The sequence below is a fragment of the Dendrobium catenatum genome, unplaced genomic scaffold (assembly GCF_001605985.2).
Source record: "Dendrobium catenatum unplaced genomic scaffold, ASM160598v2 fragScaff_scaffold_370, whole genome shotgun sequence".
Taxonomy (NCBI): domain Eukaryota; kingdom Viridiplantae; phylum Streptophyta; class Magnoliopsida; order Asparagales; family Orchidaceae; genus Dendrobium; species Dendrobium catenatum.
In genome coordinates, this window is record NW_021318832.1 from 5,661,058 (window position 1) to 5,688,843 (window position 27,786).

Consider the following 27,786-nt stretch of genomic DNA (forward strand, 5'->3'; position numbering starts at 1 on the left):
GGATTCTAATCCTTTTATGTTTTTTTTTTTTTGCTTTAAGTAGGAATTTGTATTAAAAGTAGGGCATCTAATAATTGTGGCTAATTTGATTGTTCTTGGTACTTGACATCTTGGGCTCTAGCAGCATTTAGGAATTAGAAGAGATATATCCTCCGCTCGAATTGAGGATTAACTGTATTTTGATATTTTCCTTATGTTATCTTTGATTATTACAATAAAATTATTGTTTTCTTATTTTTCCTCAGAATTTTGTGAATATTCCCCGCTGTTTTTCCAAGATTGAGAGGTTTCACTTGAGATCTTCGAACGTTTCCTATCAGTTTTCTCCATTTTCTCTATTAAAGAGATACCTGGGCTTGCTTTTATTTTTTTTTTGAAAAAAATGAATATTCCCCGCTGTTTTTCCAAGATTGAGAGGTTTCACTTGAGATCTTTGAATGTTTCCTATCAGTTTTCTCCATTTTCTCTGTTAAAGAGATAACTGGGCTTGCTTTGTTCAGCAACTCTCCTTTGGGGTTGAATCACACAAACCTGCTCCCAGTCACCCCTGTAAAAGCTTGATTGAAACCAGCTCCTTGTGAACCCAAGCGATACATATTTCATAAGAAAAATTTTAGTGTCATGGTGATCTACTGGGCCAATAATTTCATATGAAAGCAAATAAAGGTTTTAAATATTAATGTAGGTTTCAGACCCTTCAAACAGTGCCATTCTGTTAACGATTGGTCTCCAGTTTCTCTTCTGTTTAGAAGATTTCTTAATATTTCTAAGTTTAATAGTTATAAGATAAATTTTGAATACTACATACTTAGCCAGTTCTCGCCTACAACCAAAAAAGACCAAATAGCTGTAATTGTATAGATCTCTTAATCAGATTTGCCATCTAATTGGGAAGTGAAGCATAGTTTGTCAACAACCTGTGACTACTTTTCACTATATATAGTGCAATGTTCAGGCAACATTAAGAATGCAATTTATAAAATTGGCGAAATCTGTAGTGGCATTTGAACTCACATTGCTAACAGGAAATAGCTAATACAATGGGCATTAGGAATACACCTGATGGTACTAAGTGCGCCATTTGTTAGGTTCTTTAGCTTGGATCGGCAAATCTCTTGCTGAGGAGCTTAGAGACTGTTAGATCTGCTCCGCCGAATCCATCCATCACAGCTTTTGCTCTGCGGAACTCAGCTCGGGCAGTGGAACTGCATGTTTATATGGAATAGAAAGGTAAGCATTGCAACAGTATATAAAGAATTAGACAACTGGGAGGGATGCTGGAAGGAAATTGACGGTGCAAAACTAGGCGTCAAGCACTTTCCAACATTTGGCGTTGATTCTGTAGGATCATAATACTATTGCAAGAGACTACTTTCCAGTACATAGGATGAAGCCCATAGTTGAACTTGGTTCTTTGTAGTGTATTTTTTTAATGATTTTTATTTCTTATTTTTAAAATAAATCAAATTATTTTTAGGAAAACTCAAAATAAATTTGAGATATTTTGAATGTTTTTTAAAACAACTGTCACCGTCATCAGCCACTGCTGGCGGTTGTCACTGAATTTCACGTAGCCACCGCCATTGCTCTGACGGTGACTGCCTCTAACACCACATAAATTAACTTATTTAATATTCCACAAAAATAGAAATAACTATTTTTTAGGCACTAAATATATTTTATTCCATATTAAAATATAAACAAAATAAAAAGAAAAAAGAAAAGATATCCCAAATGGCCCCTAAGCTTTACTGAATTTTACATTGCATTGTTTGCCATTGAAGTCTTAAAAAGGCTTCCCGTATGAACTTGAATTATTGTTGCAGGTTTTAGTGTCAATTGTTGAATAAAAAACATTCACTCCAGTTGTGGGCAGAAGCTAAAAACCTCAGCAGCAACAATGGAAGGAACTCTACTTCTGCGGCCTGAAGATTGGATAGGTAGAAGGCGCTTGTGCTCTGAGTTCAGTAGTTAATATGAGAGCAAGGGGGTAAGGTAAATCCACGAGCAAACAATAGAGGTTTGACAGGGAAATCTAAGGTAGTTTGAGCTGTATTAGACTTAATAGATAGTTAAATGATTCTTTTAAGTCTTTGACTTCATTAGGGTTATTAGCCTATCAATGAAGAATGAAATAATCCCCAAGCTCTGAGATTCTCCTTTTTCCTCTTCAGCCTCACATTTGCTGGAGTTCCTAGCCAACTAAAATTGTCATTTATCATAATCCTAGCAATAGAGTTGCAAGAAGGTTCTCCTTGCTTTGGACTGAGTTTGTAGTTGAATCAACATGTATCTAGTATTTTAGTACCCAACTGTATTTATCATGGCTACTTTCAAATAAATATCTTGTGAATATTCTTGCAATTATATTAAATTAAATAGTACTTAACAACGATAGTTTCAACTTACAGAAATGTACAATTAGGTGTGGTTGGTGTGCTGCATATCTGTTATCCATTTGTACTCAAAATTAGTTTTTAAAATTGTGTTTGAAATGGTTTACCTGCTTCGAATAACCACACTGGGTATGCCTATCCTCTCAGCTCCTACTACACCAGATTGGCTCCCTGCAATGAGCACGCAGCTTTGCACAGGTAATCCAGCATATTCTGCGCCAGCCCGTAATGTTGCAACAACCAAATCAGTGCTGCAGAATAATTAAATTATTGAGAAGTCAAATCCAAAGCATAGCTATGAAAACAGTGAAAGATAAGAAACATCGCATTATTCACCATTATCATTCAACAGGAACATATTTAGTAAGCTACCCATTCTTAATTTCAAAGCGGGAAGCAACGGCAACCTATGCTTCCCGCTTTTCCATTTCCCGTTGTTTCCTGCTACTGTTACTCTAGGGTGATAGCTTTGCAACTGTTTACAATATACTGTTGCCGGCTCCGGATTTCTAGTTAAGTTACTGTTGCTGCCTTCCTCACCCGATTGCTACAGCGTCTTCCTCTGCCACTCTTCATGCGCACGAGAGTGTATTGTGTGGTTTACTTCAGAGTTTCTGAAAAAAAAAAATCCTATCTATTGTGGATCCTTCAGCAATTCAGGAAGTGGAATTTATGGAGGAGTTTCTAGTACTAGAATTACGGAATAATGAGTTGGAACTTTCAGATTTCTAGTAGATTTCATCATATTTTGTACAATTTCTTGTTTTGAGTTGGAACTTTCAGAGGGGCGCCAAGCCTAAACGTGAGTTGCGACCTAGTCGCGATCGGGTTGGTCGTTGGAGGTGAAGTTGCACTCATAAGCGGACAGAGGCTCAAAGGCGGATTGAGGTGAGGTTTCACGTGGAAAACTGGGAGGCACAGGAGACTCGCTCGGTCGAGATCGAACGCAATGACGAGGCAGAGTCATTGAATCTCACGTATAGGCGTGCGTGCAAGCAGTCGAGGAAGACAGCAAGTCGGAAGGTTGTGTGCATAATTCCAACAAGAGAGTTGGCTGATTCACTCGGGCGAGAGGTTTGGCCGGAAGCAAAGTTGATCTTAAATTCGCGTAAATCTGTTTTCGTTTCTTGTGCTTCTTTTATGCGACTTGAGCAATTATTTTGGACACGATCGTGGAGACATGCTGACGTAGGGTAGTAGGAGTCGATCAAGCCTAGCATTGGTCAGATCGATCAGTTAGAAGTTAACATTCAACCCCCTTTTTCAATTCTTTCATAGATCTGAAAGTATTTCTCCTATACCTTATGAAATTTTTTATTTAAAATTTCATCTACTGGTGTCTTTAATTTATGGTTATGAAGTTTTAGGTTTTTTTTTTAAATCTTAGATTTTTAAGATTAATAAATTTGAAATTATTTATTTTCCTTAGTCATGTTTAGACATTACGTTTAGTAGATATAATGATCGTTGATCTACAACATATTGTTACCTGGATAGAAATGATTAACTAACAGATTTCTCAAGAGAGTTGAATATTTTTGTGTAGGTCACATCTCAGCCACTACATAATTCGAGAGAAAGTTTAAGTGTCCAGATTCTAAATATGAAAATCAAATAAACCTAACAACAGATAAAGTTAATGTAGATTTTGTTAACTTAATTTTCTTTTTAATTGAAGTGAACTAACTACCTTCTACCATAAGATCTTGCATGCCATTTGCTTCGCTATCGTCGAAGGGTTTCAGGACTTCGGCTTGGAGCAATAAGAATGGAGAGAGCTAGAGGGAGCTGACGCCGGAGCTGAGCCGCTTATCCATGATAACTTCAGGCCAGTTTTATTTCATTATGTAGCGTATATGGCTACATAGGATTAGTGTTTGCCTATGTTGTGTGTAGCTTAGTAGGTTGCTATGATTTGTCTATAAATACATAGCCATTAAACGTAATGAGGCAGAAATAAATAAAAATTGAGTTTACTCTTATGTGAATTCCTATATCCTGGGATTTGTTCTTAGGTGGTGGATTCTTGCTCCAAGGAGTTCTTGGAGTGGTGTTCGGCGACCGTCACCGAATCATCGACGTGGATTCGTCGAGCCCCCTCAGATGCGGTGTCATTTGGTATCAAAGCCGGCAAGATGCCCGAGAGAATTTTGGCCTGAATTTTTTTGAGAGAAATTTCTCTCTTCATGTATCTTGAATTTATTTAAGTGGTGGTTTCTTGGTTTCACGTCTCTGCCCAATAAGTCAAGAAAGAGAGGAGGCTTCCGGTGACATCCATGACCGGAAGGCAGAATCGCATCGCTGGCTAGGAGCGAGCGAAGGCAGATCAAGGCTGGGTCGCTTGTTGAGCTATTGCATAGGTCTGCAGGTGGGAGTCGGGCCTAGAGCGGACATCACCGGTCTCACAATTGGTGCTTCTTGATTCAAGATTGGGAACGGACCAGAGATCTCAGGCCTTGTTCGCACAATGTAGACCGAAGGCAGGGCGGAGCGGCACGATGCCAGAGTCGAAGTGGACGTGTACGTAGAAGGCGCAATCCGTGAGGCACGACAGAAGGAGTCGCGGACGTAGTCAGGATTCTTGTTCCCAGCAACCAACCATCACCACCCGTGGAGACTTCTGATCGCAAGCCTGGGACAGTGTTCTCTCACATTCTGTATCTTGATTCTTTTCAAGTGGTGGTCTCCCTACCTTGTTCTTGGATCAGCCAACCGTCTCAGCCAGTGGAGACTTCTGATCACAAGACTGGGACGGTGTCAGGTGGTATCACATAATAGCAAATCCAGTAAGAGAATTTCATAAAAGGAAGAGTACAAAAGCTTCTGATTGGCTTTCAGACATTGATCTTGTCAGAACACAAAAGCTTCTAAAAGCAGGTGGCCTTTGTATTGGAAGAAATGACAAGGAAGCAAAGAGAACCAACCGAATTTCTCCGCTCATATTGTCCACCCAAAGAAAAACAAAGCACCTTTCCTTCTCGATGGACGTTGCAGGGACCACTTCAAGAAGTCGAAATTGAAGATCTTCAACAAGAAATTATCCGACTCAAACTGCGATTGTCAAGGATTGAACGAAGGAAAAACTTGAGCCCCCTTTTCCCGAGACTTTGATGGCTTTCCCGATCTGAATTTTTCAGAATCAGAAAGAAATAATACAATGGAACTTGGTGTTCGAAAGCTCACCACAAAGCCAAATGAAAGCCTCTATGATCTTAAAACCTGAAGAACTAGCACCAGTTCTAACTCCCTCAATCGAGTTCAGTTTCAAAAGACTTAAAGATCTGTTGCCGGACTCATCGTCTTTACATCTCTACGATGAGCATGTGTACGGCGCGTATGATGATGACATGTTCGATGGAGTTCTTGATCTTGATCAACCCATATATGATAATGACGAGAGTAAGGTGGATGAATCCGTGTATGACCTGTATGATGATGACGACATGTTCTTGGGAGTTCTTGATGATGATAAGCCTTTGTATGATGATGATAAGAGCGAGCCGGATGTCCAGCATGAAATATTCACTCCTAGTGTTCGCAATACGGCAACAAACTTGATCGTCATCACTAACAAAAAAATTGCAAGTCAAGATCTCTCCAATGGGTTGGATATTGAAGCTCCTATCTACTTCTCTAGGATGCTGAAAGAAACACAAATGATTCCCAATAATCTCACAATCACAAATGATCCACCTACTTAGGCTAAGCTTGATATGTTTAAGATCAGTAGACAAATTGGCATTAGGTGGATCTATCTAGACCGGTTTAGCCAACCAAATCCACCTCCTTATGGTGGCCAACCAGACATCTTTTTATGAGCCTGAAGTTTCTCCTACCCCGGTAGTATGACGCCAGAGCTGAGCCGCTTATTCATGATAACTTCAGGCTAGTTTTATTTCATTAGGTAGCGTATATGGCTACATAGGATTAGTGTTTGCCTGTGTTGTGTATAGCCTAGTAGGTTGCTATGGTTTGTCTATAAATACATAGCCATTAAGTGTAATAAGGCAGATTTTTGGAATTGAATAAAATTTGAGTTTACTCTCTTGTGAATTCCTGTATCCTGGGATTTGTTCTTAGGTGGTGGGTTCTTGCTCGAAGGAGTTCTTGGAGTGGTGTCCGACGACCGTCACCGGATCAGCGACGTGGATTCGTCGAGCCCCCTCAAATCCAATGTCAGGAGCGTAAGTAGGTGAGTGATAGAACGAGAAAAAGAAGTGAAGTGGATCTTGCGCGGGAACGGATGACGTACATTAAGCGCGAAGAGGAAAGGTGCAAGTACATGGGCGTAAGGGCCTGGAAATGGGCATGGGATGTTTTTTATTAGTAGGAGAGATATAATGAAGTAAATGTAATATATTTATAATATTTTTGTGATGTTTAATTAAGTATATTATAAATATATGAGTTCATTTTTTATGTTTGATTTCAAGTAAAATTAATTCAGTTAAAACCTAACGGGAGCCACAACACAATCGGCTGGTGGTGACAAATGAAGGTGGATGGCGGTGGTTAGGAGCCGACGGGCAACCAGAGGTGGGTGATGACTAGCAGCGGTGAGTGGTGGTGGGCGAGAGATGGCAGCGACAGGCCTAGCTTCACATTTGTTGTGTATTTGAAATTTTCCCAAATCAAATGAATCCCACATAAATTGAAAATGACAATATATTAAAATTTTGCACTGCAATTGGTCTTCTACCAACAAACACAAAATTTTCCAAAAAGCAGGCATTTGATTTGCATTGCGCTTGGGAATACTTGCAACCAATCAGCCCTTAAGTTGTTGTCAACTGCTTCCTCGCCCAAGATTTAACTTCCCGCTGCTTGCTACAATGCATTATTCGGTTGTTATTCACGTGCCCAGGTGCCCTCTACCATTTAAATGATTTGCAAAAAAATTTCCTACTTTCTGCCAATTCCTTAGGCAATTCAAGAAGTGAAATTTATGAAAGAGTTTCCACTATTAAAATTAATGAATAGTGAACCGAAACTTTTTTTAGTAAGTTTTACATATTTTATTTTGTTCATTATTTTAGATCCTTTGAAACATATGAATAGTACCTCTGAGACATGTAAAACTTTGAAAAAGGGGAATTTCAATATTCTTCTCTTCTTATCCACGTTTGTTGATATGCATGTTTCAGTGCTTCACACAAACGGATGATAACTTTCCGGGGGAAGACTTCAAGTACATGCATGAAGCTTGGTTATTTATTTTAGGGAAATTTATATACTTGCTCTTATTTTTTAAATTGTTTAGTTGATGAATTTGCATGTGATTGAAATTAATTGAGATTCATGTCATTTTTTAAAGACTGAACATGATTATTGTTAAAATTTTCCGGTCATTCACAATTTTCTAGTTGAATTTCACATTTTTGGCTATCATTAATCTTTTTTTTAATTTATTTTCATCTTTAAACTCATCTTAGGTTGCATTAAAAACCTTAAAGTTTTAATCATCCTACATTAATTAAAGATTAAAGCATAAAGAAAGTTGAAAAGTAACAATATCAGCTAATGCGATTTAAATCAAATAGTAAGAGCCTCCTGGAGCCAATGATTAGAGTAAAAATTGAGTTTGGTGACTTTGATGTAGGATGATTTATTAAGGCTCAGTAAGGCATGTTTAACATGAAAAGTAGAGATACTTGTGTAGAGGTGGGTTAGAATCTTTCTAAAAAGATAAAGGAAAGAGCGTTGAATTCTTGAAGCACTAAATCTTGCTAAAGAGATAGAAGTCCTTGGAAAAGGGCGTTGAATTCTTGATGCCCCCCAACAACTTCAATTAAGGGCTGAGGAGTGCTAGCTATAAGAAAAATAACCATAGATGCTTTGTAAGCAGGAGAACCCACAAGAGAAATAAGGGCCGCAAGAATAGATGGCTACAACGGATCAGCTTGAACAATGAGAACAACCTGAGCCATAACTCGAGGGGCAACAACAAGTGAGGAGGGAGGTAAGGATTGAGTGGGAAAAGGACATAGGGAGTTCAATTGCATATAGGATAAACTTGATGTAGTCATTAGATATAAATATACTAATTGGAATGATTGTGAATGAGAAAATGCGAGCAGCACAAGACAGGCTATGTTATATTTAGGTTAACTCATCTTTAAACTTTAACAAAAATATTTTACCCATAACTCAAAAATCATGTAGACATGCCTTGAGATATTTCAAATTTCTACCATGTTGAATGTATTTCGTTGCAAAATGAGTTTTCTTTTTTCGGGAATTTGGGTTTGTCAGGTTGAGTTTGCACTGCACTCAAGTTGACTGAAAATTGGAGAACCCTACTTGACAGCACCATTTCAGAAAATACATCAAGAAAAATTATCACTAGCAGAGAACAGATATTTCCACCAGTACAGACATTAAAAAAAATGTTTCTAGGAATGCAGACCTTTCAGTTGAGGTTGTATCAATATCAACACTCAATTTTAGAATGGAGGCAACCTCCTCAGCAACTCTTTGCTTCTCCATTGAAACTGTCATTGCATTACAAAAAAGAAACTGAAGAAAATAAGCTCAAAACTCTATGAAGACTGATAGAAAATGGGAAGTTTAAAAGCTCCAGATCACATATTCACCAGCTTTTCGTGCTTCTTTAACAAGCTGCTCATCCAAACTAGATGAGACTCCTTCACCAAGAACAAGCTGTCCATAGTAACTTTGTTGCACTTCATCCATTCCTACTACTTTTACTTGCAATGTTCGATCATGGCCTAGCTTCTCAATTATGGATCTGCAATGTTGAATGATAGAAAAGAAAAAAATAATTTAAAATTTTGTAAATTCCAAATTGATTCCTATACTGAAGGTCAATTATCCTCGCAGCTTAAATGCATAAATAAATATCCAAAAATAAATATAAATGAATTATGAAATAGCACGGCCCAACATGTCCACAATGTCCTTCCCTTGATATAGCCGTCTGGCAATTGGGCACATGATTTTTTTTTCTGCTATTTATCGTCCAATGTTTGAATATATTTTGCCCATCTTCCAACATACAGGATCTTGAGCTTGTACTTTCTCTTGCCATATACATCCACTCATAGACTCTGATAGTTTGAATAGTTGCAAAGCAATTAAACCACGCTACAAATGTTAAATTCAACTTGATCTAGTTAACATGACAAGTCACAGAATTGGAACTAAGGGTGAAAACCTTATAAGACGGGAAATAAGCTTCTTTTTAGAAATTGTCCGGCAAAATAAATTTAGATTTCATGCAATCTCTGAGCTGGAAGAAATAAAAAATCTACAACTTAAAAGGTCAAAATGGTGATTTGTAAATAATTATAATAAAGAGAGCATATTAATAGCACGTTTGAAGACGAGATTGTTGAAAAAAGGATAGTCGTTTGGGAATTTACAATGAAAATGGAATATGCATCGATAAGGAGTGTAAATAGAATTAATGTAGTACGGATAGAAAGAGATATTGGAATAAATCAAAAGCCAATACGACAAAAAATTATATGAACTAGAGTTAACACAACATTCAACACTTAAAAAGGAAGGAGTGCAGGAGGACTTCATAAACCTGATTAATTATAATAATAATAATAATGAGAAGATGACTAGCAATGCAGACCCCTTCTTATCAATTATTGAGTATCTAATACTTGTAACTAGGAAAAATCAAGTAATGCATGAATCATCAGCGATAACCATAACATCCCAAAAAGGCTATGTTCATTTTTATGGAAAGATAAATTAACTTCACCTTCCAATTCCAAAGGCCAAAAAAGTGCTTGGCCCGAACAAATAAGAGTTTTTTTTTTTTTTACATGTAGATAGCTATAAGCCTTTTTTTTTCCATAAAACAGACGCTGCCCCAGCCAGACCTTACCATCAAGCTTTTATAGGAAATAGTTTGCCCAACTGCCTACGAATAGAATGTCTGGAACCTAGTTGTTGACATAAAAAAAAAACAAAAAAGAGAAATACAAATAATAAAAAATATCCACATCGGCAAAACCAAACCGCAAGTCATCTCATCTCCACATTCTTGAACTACTATCTCAATCTGTGTAAAAGAACAAAGGAACGAAACATGGAACTTATGCTCACTTTCAGTTTTGAGGCATTCGGCTTATTTTTGGCGCTCGGCTTTCTCCAGTCTCTCGGCCACGCACAAAGATGATCGCCTGCACCGTCCGTCCCCCTCGAACGGCCAGCACAAGCTCTAAATCACAAAGTTGTGAAAACCGGACCGGACAACGAAACGGTAGAGAGAGCGGTTCACGTTCGACCGGTCGAACCGGGGTTCAACCGGATGACGTAATAAATACAATTTAGATGATATAAAAATCATATAAGATTAACTTACATATTTCTAATATCTTATTAATATCTTATATAATTTTAAATTTAAGCATATTCAATCTTTAAATTTAACAAAAAAATAACTTACAAATGAATTAATAAGTTTAATATAAATAATCCTTAATTTATGTTATATATTTATATATAATTTATATTTAAAATTTATATATTAGATTCATATTATTATTTTACATTTATAAATTATTGAGGTTAAATTAAATCATTTATTATAAATAATAAATAAATTAATTAATATTTATGTACCATAAAAAAATTAAAATGATGAATATAATTTGTTATATTATATAGATAAATTAAAAAAATATTATTTCATGATTTTCATCATAAAAAATATTATTTTTAAAAATTTATTAATAATGAGTATGTATTGTTTTAAACTAAAAGTTAAAAAAAAAAGACATAGGAGCTTTTAAGATTTTTTAGTCCCACATCACTTGGGAGACTTCCCTTGGTGAGCTTTACTATATATTGGCTTTTGAGCTAGAAAGGTGTAGTACATCATGTAAAGAGATGAAACTTATAAAAGCTTGTTTGTGGAATTTTTTTTTTTTAATTTTAAAAATTAAGCATTTCAAATTTGAAATTAATAGGTTATAAATATTTTTAATAATTTTAAAAATAAGTTATTTAAAATTTAAATATTTTAGAAATATACAAATCTTGAAACCGGCCGATTCCAAGTGAACGGCGACACGGTTCGCCGGTTGGAACCGGCCGGTTTGAAGCTTAAGTTCGGTTTTCAGGTTGAACCGAAACCGACCTGTTTAGACCGGTTTCGACGGTTGAACGCGGTCGGACGGCCGGTCCGATTCGGTTTTTAAACGCATTTGCTAAATCAACTCCAGCTCTAAGAAGTTTGTCCTCCCGTTCGATTCAGGTGTACGAAACCCAATTGTCGTTCTCCTCCTATCTGTATACCACAAAACAAGGTTCGTGAATCCGGACCGGCCCTAACTTCTGCTAATGGCTCCTGATCCCTCTGCTCGTATGTATCCCAGGCCCAACGGAACAAGCTCTTTCCACACATTCGTCTGTACTCGATGCCTACCACCACACGCTTCGACCCCCGCTTGCCACCGCAAGCCACCCGCCTCCCTCTAGGTTTGAACCACAACAACCCTCTGCCTCCCTCTAGGTCCGAATAGCAACAGCGCTCGCCTCTCTCTAGGTCCGAATGGGACCAACAAGCGATCCGTCCCCTTCCTGCGTCCAACTACCAAACTGACTCCCCGCAACAATTTTTTCCTTCTTGTTTGAAATGGTGGAGTAAAGAGGAGGGATTATTTTTGTATATACAACAACAACAACAACAACACATCAAGCCTTTATCCCACTACGTGGGGTCGGCTACATGAATCCTTTTTCTCCATTGTGTTCCTATTAAAGTCAAATTCTTCGTTTAAGATCTAATAAAAGGAAAGGGGTTCATTCCTAATATTTTCTACCAAGTCTTTTTAGGTTCTACCCCTACCTTCTTAACATAAGTCAAATCTAATACCTCTACTCTCCCTAACCGGGTCATCGCAAGGCCGCCGTTTATGTGACCAAAACCAATCTAGGCCGACTTTCTCTAAATCTTATCTTCTACTGGAGCTACCTCCAACCTTTTCACGTATATTTGCTCATTTCGTATCCTATCTCCTAAGGGTAAAGCCACTCATCCACCATGAGCATCCTCATCTCTGCAACACTTAACCAGTATTATGCTTCTTCTTTTAAAGGAACCAAACAGTGTCAGGCGACACATAAAGCAATGAGGCCTCACTACCGATCTTATAGAAAGAAAAAAATTTTTCCTCTTAAAGTATTGAGGGGTACCATTTCTATCACAATACAAAGCCCGATGCATTCCTCCACTTCAAACATCAACTTGAATTCTGGCTGATAATATCCCCAATCTATTTCACCATCACTCTGGGAACATAATAGATCCAAGATATCTAAAACGTGTACTCTTATTAATTGACTTGATCCGCGCCCAAAGTCCACAATCCCCTCCAACAGGTCTATTACTACTTAAAATTGCACTCGCATATATTCCGTTTTAGAATCTACCTCAAGCGAAACCTTTAGACTCTTAAAGTTTGACCTCGCATAATTCAAAGTTTACTCTTCAACTCTCATATTCTCTAGTCTTATCAACAAGAAGAAATATCAGCAAAAAGGCATACACCAAGGGTACAATTCCTTTGCAAATGTCTAGTGAGAACATCCATGACTAGAAGCAAAAGATATGGGCGTTAAGGCGTTGATTCTGTATGTAACCCAACCGAAATAGGGAAATACTTGGTCAATCCACCTTGTGTTTTGAACAAAAGTAAATAGCTCCTGCAACAATATCTTTTAATGATTTGAATATAAGCATTATTGATCTTTTTTCAAGAACTCTCCATAGCCACTTCCTTGGAACTTATCATATGCTTTTTCCTAAATCCAATAAATATCATATGTAATCATCACTTATTTTCTCTATATTTCTCCATTTCAAACCTCTTAATAAATGTATTGGCTTCAAGTCACGAGCCTACCCGGCATATGAATCCAAATTGATTTGGAAAGAAACAATTAGTATCACGCCGCAAACCTTATGCTCCAACTCGCTCCAATAGTTTTTAAAATATGACAACATATAACTTAATACCCTAAATTCGCACAATCTTTACATCACCGTTTATTCTTAAAAATGGAATTAAACAACTCATTCGCTCCCACTCATCTGGCATATTCTTAGTCTTCAAAATAGTATTAAAAAGTTTAGTAAGCCATGAAATTCCTTCATCTCCTAAGCATTTCCATACCTCTATTGAAATATCATCAGGTCCAACAAGCTTTTCCACCCTTCATTTTTCTTTAACCTTCTCTACTTCAGATTACTAATACGCCGATAAAAACATAAATCTTTATTTTCATCTAGGGTGCTAAGTCACTATAGTCATCTTATTTTCACAAATCTTCAGTTAAAAAGTTTTTAGCAAAATAATCTCATCCATCTTTGTTGAATATAATCTTTCTAAGAAAAGTATTTTTTGATCTTCATCTTTTAATACACTTCCTTGAACTAAATCCTTACTACTCATATCTCTTTGTTTGCTAACTTTATACATATATCTTTCCCTTCTTTAAGTATTAAATCTATTATATAAATACTGAAAGCTAATGCTTTCTGCCAATCGCATATTGCTTTCTTAGCATCCTTACGAGCCACTTATATATTTTCCGCAATTATCAGAATTTTTTAAAATTAAACCAATTTTTATAACAAAGCTCTTATTTTTAATTTTTTCTTGCACATTAGGATCCCCACCAAACTATTTTTACTAATGGGAGCTTTTCCCTTTGATACTTCAAGACAATCTTTTTGGCAATATTCTTAATATCACTAGCCACTTTTTCCCACATAATATTAGCATTCCTCATGCACAGCAAAAAATCTTAAGATCTAAAATCTTTTTTCCAAAAATATTATTGGTTAATATTTCTTTAAAAGCCTCCATTTAATCCTAGAAAATTGTTTTATACTTTATTTTTTATTTTTATGCCCCTTTATCTTAAAGTCCAAAACAATAATCGATGTTGGGTACATAAATTTTCATTCCGGAATAATCTTTACAATCTTTGCAATCTAAACGATTGATTTTCTAATAAGAAAATAGTCAATCTGGGTTGTAATTATATCCATTTTTATAAGTGATGAGATGCTTCATTCCTTTCTTAAATCAAGTATAGCCAATTTAAAAAATCAATAACGCATAACAAAAATCCAATATGGTCTTGCCCACCCTTCATTTCGTCGTTCCGAATCCATGGCCACCATGAATAGCTTTTAAAAATCATTACCTCTCTTACCAACATGTCCACTTTAAATCTCCTCCAATAAAAACTCTTTTTCCAAGAAAGGTATTTTTGTAATTAATTCTTCAAGTCATTTCCAAAAATTTAATTTAGAGCTCATTATCCAAAACCTACTTGAGGAGCATAAGCACTTTATAATATAAGAATCTTATCATCAACAACAATCTTTTAAAGCTATTAATTCTATCTCCAATCCTATTAATTTTATAACATTATCCTTTTAAACTCTATCTAATATAAACACCTACACCATTTCTAGTACGACTCCTACCCGATACCAAAGTTTTAAAAATCCTAAACTATCAATTCCTTAGCCTTATCTCCAAACCCATTTAGTTTTCCTGAATGCACAAAATATTTTAACTTTCCTATGAATCATCTAATATCTATAATTCCATTAGTTTTCCTGTAAGGGAACCTATACTCCAAGTTTCCTATCCTAATTTTTAGTAATCATGGGACTAGCTTCTTTGCCACATCCGTCGCATGATGTGGAAACCCTTGCCTATTTAACACTGCACCGGGCCGCCGGCAGCGGCCCCTTGCACCCCACTTGTCACTGTATTCAGGCCATACAGCGCGTCGCTTCCAGGGGACGCCCTAGCATTTAACACAATTTTCTTAAAGGAATTCATGTCATTATTGTTTCGAACGAGTTTTACGCTGCTGTCGACTACTAAACATAACCCCTCACTTTTCTCATCCAGACTTGCGGACCTGGCAAACGGCAGTATTGATTATTTGTATATAATAAATAATAATAAATAATAATAAAGAGCATGAATGCCGCAATCACTCAATTGGAGGAGTCGAAGATCGGACCTATGATTGATTCTTCCCCAAAAGCCCTCAATAGTTGATTTAATCTGATTGAGGGAAATGCAAAAGGGCAATGTGCCCTCCCCAACCTCTCCTTGCAAGGGGAGGCAAAAAGGCTGCCAAAATTCTAGGGAAATGTCAAATTACAAAGTGCTCTTAACAACATTTCATTAGAGGACTAGAAGACCTATATTGGGACCATCATTGTCTCAAAGTCTCTCGGCAATTGAATTTTATCTTACTGCGGCAGGTTTCAAAGGCAGGTGCCCTCCCATTGCGGGGAGGGCATGCCGGGAGGCTGCTGAATTATGCCAAGTGATTGTTGAATGTTCTTTGAAGCTACTAGAAGAGTAATTGAATAAAATTATTAATAATCAAAATAATTGATTCACTAATTTCATTTAATTAACTTAAATAAATCAATAACGAATATTTAAACTAATCAACTAATTAATTTAAAATAAAAATTAAAACCTCAATTTAATTTAATAAAATTCATTAAAATTTTAAAATAAATTAATTTAATTATCAATCTAATATATTTAAGGAATAAGAATTAAAATGTAATTAATTTTACTAATTAAATAATCAATTTGTAAAAAACAAATTGAATAATTAAATCAAACAAATTAAAATTTCATTTAATTTAACTAAATAACTAATTAAAATTAAATTACTAAATCAATTTTTAAAATAAATTTAAATTCTAATTAGCTAATTAATAATTTAATCGAACTAAATAAAATTTGGAAAAATCATTTAATTAATTAACTAATTTTAAAATTCATTTAACTGATATATTCATTTAACTAATTAATTGAATTGAATTAATAATAATAAATCCTAAAATAAATGCAATAATAAAAAGAGTTTGCACTAATAACAAACCTAAGTACAAATCACACCAACTAAAAGCTCAACTCCTAAAACTAAAACACCAAAAACTCTGACAAAAAAACTACAAAAACTCTCAAACACTAGCTACAACTCTAAACACCAAACCAAAATGTTTAAAAATATGCGTATTCGGGTATTGAGGGCGTTTTTCCGTTCGTGAGGCGAGGCGTTCAGCCTCAAAATCAAAAAATTGCGTAAACATAAAAACAATAAATTTTGTATACTAAATGAGTAATTAATTATATAAAACATATAAAAAGCTACTTACCACATCTTTGCGAATTAACTAAGGGAGACATATCACATGAGAACTCCTAGTCAGTAGTCATCAGCACTGTCATTCACCTTCACAGTCATCACAACTTTACTAAAGGGGGTTTTTCATTTGAATCATCATTATGATGAACTGCTCTCTCCTCTTCCCACCTCTCCTATAGAGTCCAATATCTCTCAATCAGCTTCTTCTTCCTTATTATCAATTATCTTCCTCTTCCTAAATATATTTTTGAGCAATATCATAATGAATAATAGTGTAATACATTAATAAAAAGTTTAAGAAAAGAAAACTATATTATTTATATACCTTTTTTGATTTTTCTTGAGTTGTGGTGGATGTGGATGCTTTAAGACCATCAAAGAAAATGAACATTTAAATCTTCATCTTGTAATACATACGCATCACTTCAACTTCATCATCTACAAACCACTCATCATCAGATGCCACATTATCGCAAAGCAAAGGATCTTCATCATCACATTAATCTTTTTTTCTTCAAATTTCTATCTCTGAGTCTCATATTGTACATAATGTACACCAGTGAGTTCATCCTCAATGTCGACAAGCGATTTCTCCTCTTTATATGTACTTGGTTGTTAGGTACTACCAATTTCTTTCACAAGCCAGATGAAGAGCATGTCAAGCCAAAACTTCACAGCAGAAATGCTGTAATTCTGGAGTCCTATCACCAAATTGAATCCACCACTCAACTGGAGATCGTTTTGCAATTGTATCTTTTGTTTGTTGTAATCCAAAAAAACCTTCTTCGTTCCTAAAGGTACCAATTGCCAGTCAGCATTTGATCTTTCAGTTGCATCAACTTATTAGACGATCCATGCAAGTGATATATCACCATACTTTATTTCAGGGTTTGTTTGTAGATTTATTCTCTGACATATGAACTGAGGGTTTTAGTAGTAACTAGCGGCATTGCCCATGTGTGCGGTGAAGCCTGTAGTTTCCCACCTATCATCAATAAAAATTTCAATTTTCCGCTAAAGCTTCCCTCACTGCCTCCTAAGTTTGAGGCAATCATCTCTTTGGCTTCATCCATGTCATTGCGCAGATGAAACTCATTGGCATGGGCTCTTCTTTCTCAACAATCCACCATCCCTTAAAACAATGAACTAAAGGTCTAATGGATTGTAATTGGCAATATAAGACACTTTGTCAAAACCTGTCATTTAACAAACAATCTTTTCTAATATCGTTTCCCTCAGCTAGTTCATCGCCCAAAGCAACAACTCAACCACTGTGATATGATGTGAACATAGCGCTCTAAAGGAATAGAGAGACCTTTTAGAACAAACCATTGTTTTGAAAATGTTCCACCCTTAATATCAGCTCATAAATAAGAGGGAAAATTTTTGCTCCAAACCCAGGAAATTGCAAAACTGTATGATCTTCAAACCCTTTCAATGTGTCCACGGACTTCAGGAGAAATTTGCTGAGCAAAGTTATCACAAATTGATCGAAAAGTAGAAACATAGCATCGACAGGTAATTAGACGAACATATATCTGAAAATTTAAAAAAAATAAAAACATATAGAATAAGTAAATAAGATACGCACAAAAAACACACAACATAAGCATAAAATATGCACAACACAAGCAACAATCACGCACAACATACGTATAGAGTACTCACAACATACGCACAAAAACGCACATTTCAGAAAATATGGCAGCAAATTATACGCACGCATAATGTACGCACGCAGTATATACACACAACATAAGCAATTATCACGCACAGTATACGCATATAGTACGCACAACATACGTGTAGAGTACGCACAACATACGCATAGAGTACTCGATGCTTAAAATTTAGTTAGGGTTTATATTTCAAATTTCAACATAAATTCATAAACCCTAAATACAGAGAAAACCCGATGGAATCAAAGTATCAAACAAACATTTAAAAAGTTTCGAGAAGCACCGCATACACATAGCGTAAGCATAAAAAAATAAAGAACTTCAAAACCTTGAACACCTACGCATAGCATAACCATAAAATACGCAGAACTGAACAGAAATCATGGCAGCAAATTACCTTTCTCTTGGTGGGTGACGACACCTAAGAAGGAATTGAGGGAATGCTTGGAATTGCTCCGGATTGAATGCTTGGAAGTTGGAAAGTTTGCTGGAACTTGAAAACCGTAACGCAGCGTCTGACATTCGACCTTTACTAGTGTTTAAATGTTGATGCCACGTCGACATCTCACTAGGTGCAATTAGGGGTCGGAACTGAAAAAAAAAATAGGTTAATTTTATTAGAGGCGTCGCCTCAAAAATGTGAGGCGAGGCGCGCCTTATGGCGCGCCTCACTAAACTTGAGGCGTAAGCCTCAAAACCTTAATTTATTGCGTAGGCTTTGAGGCTTAAAGGGACCACATTACGGTAAGGCGCGCCTCAAGGCGAGCCTTTTATTGCGCAATTTTAAATCATGCACCAAACCCTCCAAACTCAGCTCATGGCAAACTCCAGCTTCTAGTAAACTCCCTGTATTGTAATCCCTGAACTCGTGCAAACAAATAACCAAGGACAATGCAAGGTAGTAAACAAAACACTAGAGGTGTAAACAAAAAACTAGTGTTGGTGTTGAAACAATGAAAAGTACAAGACTGAGTGTCTGCGACTAAATTCCCGCTAAGCTAAGTTCGATAGGCAACCTCTAATAGAGGTCATAAGTGCTACTTTAATCATGGTATTAGGGAAAACTTCCTATGACAAATATCATGTCCCTGATAACATACAAGCTACTTTCAAAAAAGCAATATGACCCACACTTAATTAATATGCTAGGGAAACTTTCAAGTGAAGTAAACTAGCCCTAAGTTAAACCCAAACGTACAGGCCACTGCTAAATGTAGAAGCTGTAAGACCTATCCAAATCCAAATCGGGCTACTTCTAATAGAAGCAGTAAGACCCATTCATAAATTAAATCAAGTCGCCCCAAGGGGAGCAATAAATCTTAATCAAACTAATGCACAGGCAACTTCCAAAGTAAGTAATAAGCCCTGATATTCGAGAAACTTCTAAAATGAAGTGATAAGCCATATAAATCTAAACCTATATAGCCCAATTCTAAGTGTAGAAGTCGTAAGACCTATCCTGATGAGACAGGAAATAGTGCAAAGACACAAATCTTCCTTTCTTAAAACATAGATAAAAATAAACGCTAAGATTGCAAATTAAGAGACAACTTTCTTCCTTAAAACATAGACAAACATAAACAAGATAATAATATTATTAAAAACAAAGACACACTACAACTTATAAAAAACTTAAGAAGAAGGATACATGTGGAGTGGAAACCATGGAGAGAAGGGGTTAGAAGTACAAGACGAAATACAAGAGGGGAAGGGGAAAGGAGACTTAGCTCGCAAGCTAAGAAAAACCCGCATGTTTTTACATTCCACAAATTTTCATTTCTAAACCACCTAAAATAGCAGCAAATAGCCCCTTTAAATAGGGAAAAGGAAGCCAAACAGCCTCCCACAAGTGCCACCCAAGCATCCAATCAAATGAGGGAAAAAAACCCAAAGAACAAGGCACAGCCAGACCAGGAGCCGAGCAACCAAGCATCCCAACAGCCAGCCCAGGAACCCAACAGACAACAAGGGAAAGGCATGGCCAGCCCAGGAACCGAGCAGCCAGTCAACCCAATAGCCAAGAAAACCATCAGTTGAGACCTCCAAACACCAAACAGTCAAGGGCAAGTGGACCAAGCCCAATAGAAGAAAAAATAGCCCACCAGTAAATGCCCATTAAGAATAAAAATTGAACTTTTGCCTACATCATATACAAACAACTGGGCTACTTCCAAGCGAAGCAGTAAGATTCGCTTTTAACCAAACTATTAAAGAAACTACTAAGCAAAATGTGGAACTCTAAAAGCTAACCTACATGAAACTTCTAATGTAGAAGCCGTAAGACCTACCCAAACATACAAGCTACTTCCAAGGGGAAGACGTAAGACCTGCTATTTGGGATACTTTTAAGGGAAGAATCAAACTCTCAAACCAAAACCCAAAATTGTCAAGCCACTTCTAAATGCAGAAGCGTCGGACCTACCCAAACACACAGGTCACTCCCAAGGGAAGCCATAAAACCTACTGTATGGACAACTTCTAAATGAAGTCGTACGTCCCGACCTAAACTTAAACCCACGGGAAACTTCTAAATGAAGACGCAGGCCCCAATCCAAACCTAAATTACGGGAAACTCCCAAGTGGAGCTATAAACCCCAATCCAAACTAAACCACCATAACACTAAAGCCCATATTTAACCACTTCAGTTTACTCGGGATACATGAGAGGAGGCAACCCATTGTTACTAATCATATTCCCTATATATTATGATCAATGATTGTAAGTATTGGTAAATTGAGACCTACGACAATCCAGGGATAACGGAACCATGGGATCTTGATCGGATCTACCTCTATCCCTCACAACCAAGGTTAAAATACTTGCGCATCAAAAATTAATTTATCCTTAATCGAGAGTTCTCTTCAACGCGATATGAGGGATAATTAACTATGGGGGCGTGCGCTTATAGGAAGTAGGAACCCAAAACTAAATAAACCCCGACACAATCATCGGGGGAAATCTGGCTAATTAAAAATTCAATCTACCTTAAGGAAAAATGGAACCTTAAGCCTAGGAAGCAGGGCTCAAGCGCCATATTTTTCTAAGTGAACACTAGCTGAGGATTTTAAGTCAGGCCACGGTACTGCTTAATGTATCTTCATTGGTCAATATAGTTTACAGATAGTTCCCAAGATCCATTTTATTTTCACGATCTATTTTCTCAGCGGTTTCCCACTCCTTAATTTGTCTTTCTTTCCTTTCTTTTTTTTCCCTGCTGCACCTGGCATTATAATCGTCACGCATACATTTTTTAATGTATCACTGAAAACAGTTCGGTACTCCCAAATAATCAATTGTCCCTCAGCTTTTAGTTGTGAAGAAGGCTGATGAATATAAGGAGACCAAAGAAGGGACACCATAAAAATTAAGAAGAGAACATGGAGAACTAGTGGCTGTTAAATTGTTAAGGAAACAAATGGGTTGGAGGTTGCATCACATTATAATTGCAATTCCCAAGCATCAAATTTTTTTCATCTTTTCAGGATGTTAAACAGTGGGTCGCCAATTGAAGTATGAAACAGACAAAAAATGACAGTACATACCACAAATAATGTAATCAAAGTGCTAAAAGTAAAAAATGAGGAAGTTGAGCCAAATCCTTTCAACAAAATAATATACTTAAAGAGGGTGAAATGAAGCAAAGCAGACCTGCATACTTCATCACCATTTTTGCTATATGCAGTAAGCAAAACTAGAGGTAGACCTTCTTGAATTGCCTCATCAATAAACCTACAACAAAGCATACAAGTTTTGTTACAAAAATATTAGTGGAGAGAAAGTAATACAAAAAGAAGCAGAATGACTAGTAAAAACATTTCAGAAATCATTTCAAACTGTTCAGAGTTCAAACTTTGAACGCGTAATTAGTAAATAACCATCAAAATGAAGAATAAAACAGAGAATATATGCTTTGTTTTTGGAGAGAAGTTATGACCCCAATGCTTAATATGGATTTGAAAACAATTGAAAACTAAATTTCAACAAAACAAAATTATATTCTCAGCTGCATAATCCTGGAAACTTTATTCTCTTGAAAAGAATTGAAAACTAAATTCATGATCATTATCTTGCAGCTGCCATCATCAGATATGCCACCAACCTTACTTTTCATTTAGTTTAAGCTCTTCAAACAAAGTTAGAGCCTATATGGCAAATTACACTTCGCTGAAGAGGGAAAAACTTTATTCTCTATTATTAGTTTTAGAAGAACGCCTATACAGAGGAAAATAGAACTAAATACCAAAGATGGGAAATAAATCAGAAAATATTGTCAAATATAAGGATAAAACACACATATAAACAAATCTACATCTAAGTGACCAACTAGAATTTCCTATAATACTCTTTCCAACAAGAATTCACGATTCTAAGGACAAAACATACTTAGAAATAAATTCATTAAATACTGGATCACTAGCGATTTAGATAAAAATACTGTTGCCACAATTTAAGATCACATATTGAGAAATTGGAAAATCAATATCCCTTGTGCACATGCTAACCCGCATTATCTCACACATAGTGTACCATGTCTTTATATTCTGCCCCAACGCTTGATCCTGCCACGATTATTTATTTCTTGTTCCTTTATATGACATTATGACCAATTTGCCTCTCACAAATATACAATATCCAAATATGAATTTTCCACACCAATGAATCCAACCATAATTAGCATTAGAGAAAACTTTCAAATTTCAATGCCCATTATATTTATATATATATATCCTTTTTTTTAATGACTTCATAATCAATATACATATGTCAATTTCAGACATCGCATGTTTTTCAATGCACCGCGGCAAAATTTAAGCAAAAATTTCAAAGTCGTCGGATTTCGACGAAATTAATTTTATAAAATTGTACATAAAATTTTGAGCAAAATGGTAGAAAGGACTTATATGAAATTTTGCTTAGATTTGAAATTAAAAATCATAGAAGTGTTTAAAACTTTCAAATAAGACTAAAATGCCCTTCTATTTCTTCATAACCTTGAGGGCATATAGGACTTTAAACCTTTGACACTAGCCACAACTCTTAAGGGTACCGAAAGGATTTCGGTCCCCATTCATTCTTGCGGCCAAACGAGAGGGAGAGGTAGGCAGAGAGAGGGGCGATGAGTTCAAGGACACGGCGGCTCCGATGGCAGCTTTCCGGAGGCGGTTCGTGAAGGAGATCGAAAAGAGAACGTTGGAAATGAGTAAGGTGAGTTCTTAAGACCAATTTTCATGGTTTCCCTTAGAGTTCTCTCAAGAAAGAAAATTAGGATTTAATGGAAACTTCAAATTTCTTAAGGAAATTGATAGGGAAGGTTTAGGAGATGATTTTAAGCATGAAAATGATATTTTTTTCCCAAAAATTTTGGATTTTGAAATTTAGGATTTCTTCCGCTTTTCGTTTTCTTTCAAATGTTTTTGGAAGAATGCTTCCTAATAACAAAGTTAATGTGATTTTTATGAGAAATATCAAGTTTAAAAAAATTAAGGTCTTTCTCTAATCATGAAAACCCTTAAGTATTATGATTCCAAATAGACTTAGGAAGGATTTTAGAGGTGAAGTTTAGGATTTTTATACAAAATGCTATTTTTTGTAATTTTAAATTAGATTAATCCGAACATTAATTGTATTTTCCTTAATTAATAAGTGCATGGGAGGTTTTCTTATACATTTACTATGTAATGGACAAAAAGGGGGTTTCTAATTATATGGATTAGGTTTTTCTCAAAATATTATTTTTCTCTAATTTCTAATTAATTTAAATCCAAAAATTAGATTTATTTTAAATTAAATTATACTTTAGCAATATGTTAATTTGAGTGATTAGTGATATTATACAAAATTAGAGAGAGGGAGGGAGAGAGAGAGAGAGAGAGAGAGAGAGAGAGAAAGAGAGCCTATGGTAATTTTATAGGAATAGAAGAATTAAATTTGAGATTATTAGCTTTAGCTTATGAATATTAAATTATTCATTATAGGTGTTAATTGTTGTGACCTCGAAGGAAGGAGAACAAGTGTAGAAATCAAATCCCTCGAATTAAGTGAGTAAACATGTTTCTATATTACGGTAATTGTATCGTTTCAAATTTTCATTTAAATTGTTATTGCAAGTTATTCACTTTAATGTATTTCAAATGATTCAATATTTCATCTCTCGCATATTAAGTGATTCACTATATTATTGTATAAAGCATGAGATATAGCATAATATTATGATATATGAATATGATATGATTGATATATTAAATGATTGCATGTGCAAGTTGAAATGATGGAGCTCACCCCCTTATGGTACTAGTTGGGGAAGTTCTACTCGTACACGTTAAAATGATAAAGATTATGAAAAAAGATAAGTTAAAGGAGTATCTTCATTGGTACTAGACGGTGTTACCTGTGATGGTTGTACTACATATATGAAAATGAGAAAATTATGAATACAAATATGATGAATGTAAACTAAATATGAAATGTCTTTATAATTTATGCATAATGTTTAAATGATATTTTTATTAGGAAATAAAATTTATGATATGTTTAAATGAAAAGTGACATCTAGCATATTACTTATACTGTCTTGAATTATTGTAGTTTAGAGGCATGTGTTACTCGCTAAGCTTTGATTTATTGTTATTGTTCTAACTTTTATTTCAGGTAAGTTTAATGTAATCAAATGAATAGAAGAGAAGGAAATGTCTATCGTACACTTGAGGCAAGAGATGGAAGGTATTTAAGTTGTTTTCATATATATATATAAAGTTTAGTGACTCTTTAATTGAACAGGAAATAGATTTAGTTTATGATTTCACCGTCCGACCTTCTGTTCTCGCCTCGTTAATTTGAGCCCCCAGGTCGGGTCGTGACAAAAGTGGTATCAGAGTAAAGGGTTTAAGAATATTGATCAATATGAAAGAGTCAATAGGATGATTCTATAGGTTAGAGAATGTATAGGATGTGTGTGTTATAGACTACTTAATTTATTTCATCGCGTTATATCTCATGGTCATGTATCCTAAAAATGATGCAACTAATGGCAATACGGGAGAATTTAGGAGGGAGCTACCAGCAGTAGTAGAGCCTTCAAGTAGTAGCATCAATGCTATTATGGAATCTTTTACGCAAATGATGGCAGTAATGACCCAAATGATCAAGAATACTTAGACTCATGCCAGTGGTAGTAGTACTCCCATGGATAAAAATTTAAAGTTGTTCCAAGATATGAAGCCTCCGTTGTTTTCAAGTGGTGGACCCATAGAGGCAGAAGATTTGGTGATGAGGATAGAGAAGATTTTGGAGGGTATGTCCTGCCCTGAGGATAGAAGGGTTACTCTCGTTGCTTTTGCCTTTGATGGTGAGGCGGAAAGGTAATGGCAAAGCCAGCTACAAGAGACATTTAGAGGGCGATCCAGCAGTCAGTCTCATGGAGAGAGTTTCTTAAAGTGTTTAGAGATTGGTATGTACCCATGTCAGCCAGGAGATAGATGCAGGATAAATTCATTAGATTGGTACAAGGTGATAGATCTATTATGCAGTATGAGGCCAAGTTCACCAAACTTTTCAGATATGCCTCACGTCTGATACCTAATGCAAAAGAAAAATATAATCATTTCTTTTCTGGCTTGAAGGATAGCATTAAACAACCTTTGATTCCTTTTGACATTGAGGATTATTCAACTCTGGTAGAGAGGGCCCGAAGGATTGAGTTAGATTTGCAAGCAACTCAGAATAGAAGGGATCAACATAAAAGGAAGAGTTTTGAAGAGGATATACAAAGAAATCTAACTGGAGGACCAAATGAGAAAAAACCCAAGTTTAGTCCTACTGGAGTTATTGGTGCAACTGTTAGTAAAGTTATGGAAGCTTATGCCAAATGTGGCAGATAGCATAAGGGTGAATGTCTGATTGGTTCCAACACTTGCTATTGGTGTCGTCAGCCTGTACACAGCAAAATATTGTCCTTCAATGGTTCAAAAAACTTCAGGAGATATGAGATCAAATGAAATACCTTCACATAGGAATATTGGCAAATCCAAAATGATAGAACCATCAATTGCAGGTTCAGTGCAAAATCAATCCAGGCAGAATGTTCGACCACAGGTTTATACTTTGACTCAACAAGAGCCCAATGAATCCATAGATGTTGACAAGGATAGTTGATATGGCTTTATTATTTATTTTTAGTGGCTTGTAATGTTATATCAGATAATTTGGATTAAGTAGATTATCTTGTTATGTTATATCAAATATTTGGGTTGATCAGATTATTTTATTATGATATATTAGATGCAATGGAAGATATTTTTGATTGTGTAACTAGAAGTTGTATGTAAATTTTGAGGATAAAATTTTTATTAGGATGGGAGAATTATTAAACCTGAAAATATCAATTTTAGACATCACACGCTTTTCGATGCGCCGCACAAAATTTAAGTGAAAATTTCAAAGTCGTCATATTTTGACAAAATTAATTTTATAAAATTGTAAATAAAATTTCGAGCATAACGGTATAAAAGATTTATATGAAATTTTGCTTAGATTTGAAATTAAATATCATAGAAGTGTTTAAAACTTTCAAATAACACTAATATGCCCTTCGATTTCTTCATAACCTTTGGTTATGACTTGAGGGCATATAGGGGACACTAGCCACCCACTCTTAAGGGGACCGAAAGGATTTCGGTCCCCATTCGTTCTTGCGGTTGAATGAAAGGGAGAGGGAGGCGGAGAGAGGGGCGACGAGTTCAATATCATGGCGACTCCAACAACAGCTTTCCGGCAGCAGTTCGTGAAGGAGATCGAAGGGAGAACATTGGAAAGGAGTAAGGTGAGTTCTTAAGAGCAATTTTCATGGTTTCCCTTAAGAGTTCTTTCAAGAAAGAAAATTATGGTTTAATGGAAACTTCAAATCTCTTTAGGAAATTGATAGGGAAGATTTATGATATGATTTTAAGGATGAAAATGAGATTTTTTTTCCAAAAATTTTGTATTTTGAAAATTATGGTTTCTTCCGATTTTTGTTTTCTTTCAAAATGTTTTTGGAAGAATGCTTCATAATGACATTAGAGAGCCTCTATTGAAAGTTAATGTGATTTTTATGAGAAATTTCATGTTTAAAAAAATTAGGGCTTCTCTAATCATGAAAACCCTTAAGTATTATGGTTCCAAATAAACTTATGAAGGATTTCAGAGGTGAAATTTAGGTTTTTTACACAAAAGCTATTTTTTTGTAATTTTAAATTAGATTAATCCAAAAATTAATTATATTTTCCTTAATTAATAAGTGTATGGGAGGTTTTCTTGTGTATGTACTATATAAAGGACAAAACTGGGGTTTCTAATTATATCGATTAGGTTTTTCTCAAAATATTACTTTTTCCTAATTTCTAATTAATTTAAATCCAAAAATTAGATTTATTTTAAATTAATTTATGCTTTAGCAACAGGTTAATTTGAGTGATTAGTGATATTATACAAAATTAGAGGGAGAGAGAGAGAAAGAGTTGCCTATGGTAATTTTATAGGAATAAAAGAA

The 27,786-nt window shown here is 35.5% G+C and overlaps 1 protein-coding gene across 1 annotated transcript in view; it reads right to left on the bottom strand.

The window, feature by feature from the left end:
* Nucleotides 1-835: 835 nt before the first annotated feature.
* The window catches only part of LOC110095479, a 58,084-nt gene continuing 31,133 nt past the window's right edge, over nt 836-27,786 (bottom strand). The window contains exons 7-11 of the mRNA XM_020821031.2: nt 21,909-21,989; nt 8,990-9,144; nt 8,803-8,887; nt 2,504-2,647; nt 836-1,205 (exon numbers count right to left, since the gene is read on the bottom strand). Of these exons, the coding sequence (XP_020676690.1) occupies nt 1,094-1,205; nt 2,504-2,647; nt 8,803-8,887; nt 8,990-9,144; nt 21,909-21,989 (577 nt within the window). The 3' untranslated portion in view covers nt 836-1,093. The remainder of the gene's footprint in view (nt 1,206-2,503; nt 2,648-8,802; nt 8,888-8,989; nt 9,145-21,908; nt 21,990-27,786) is intronic.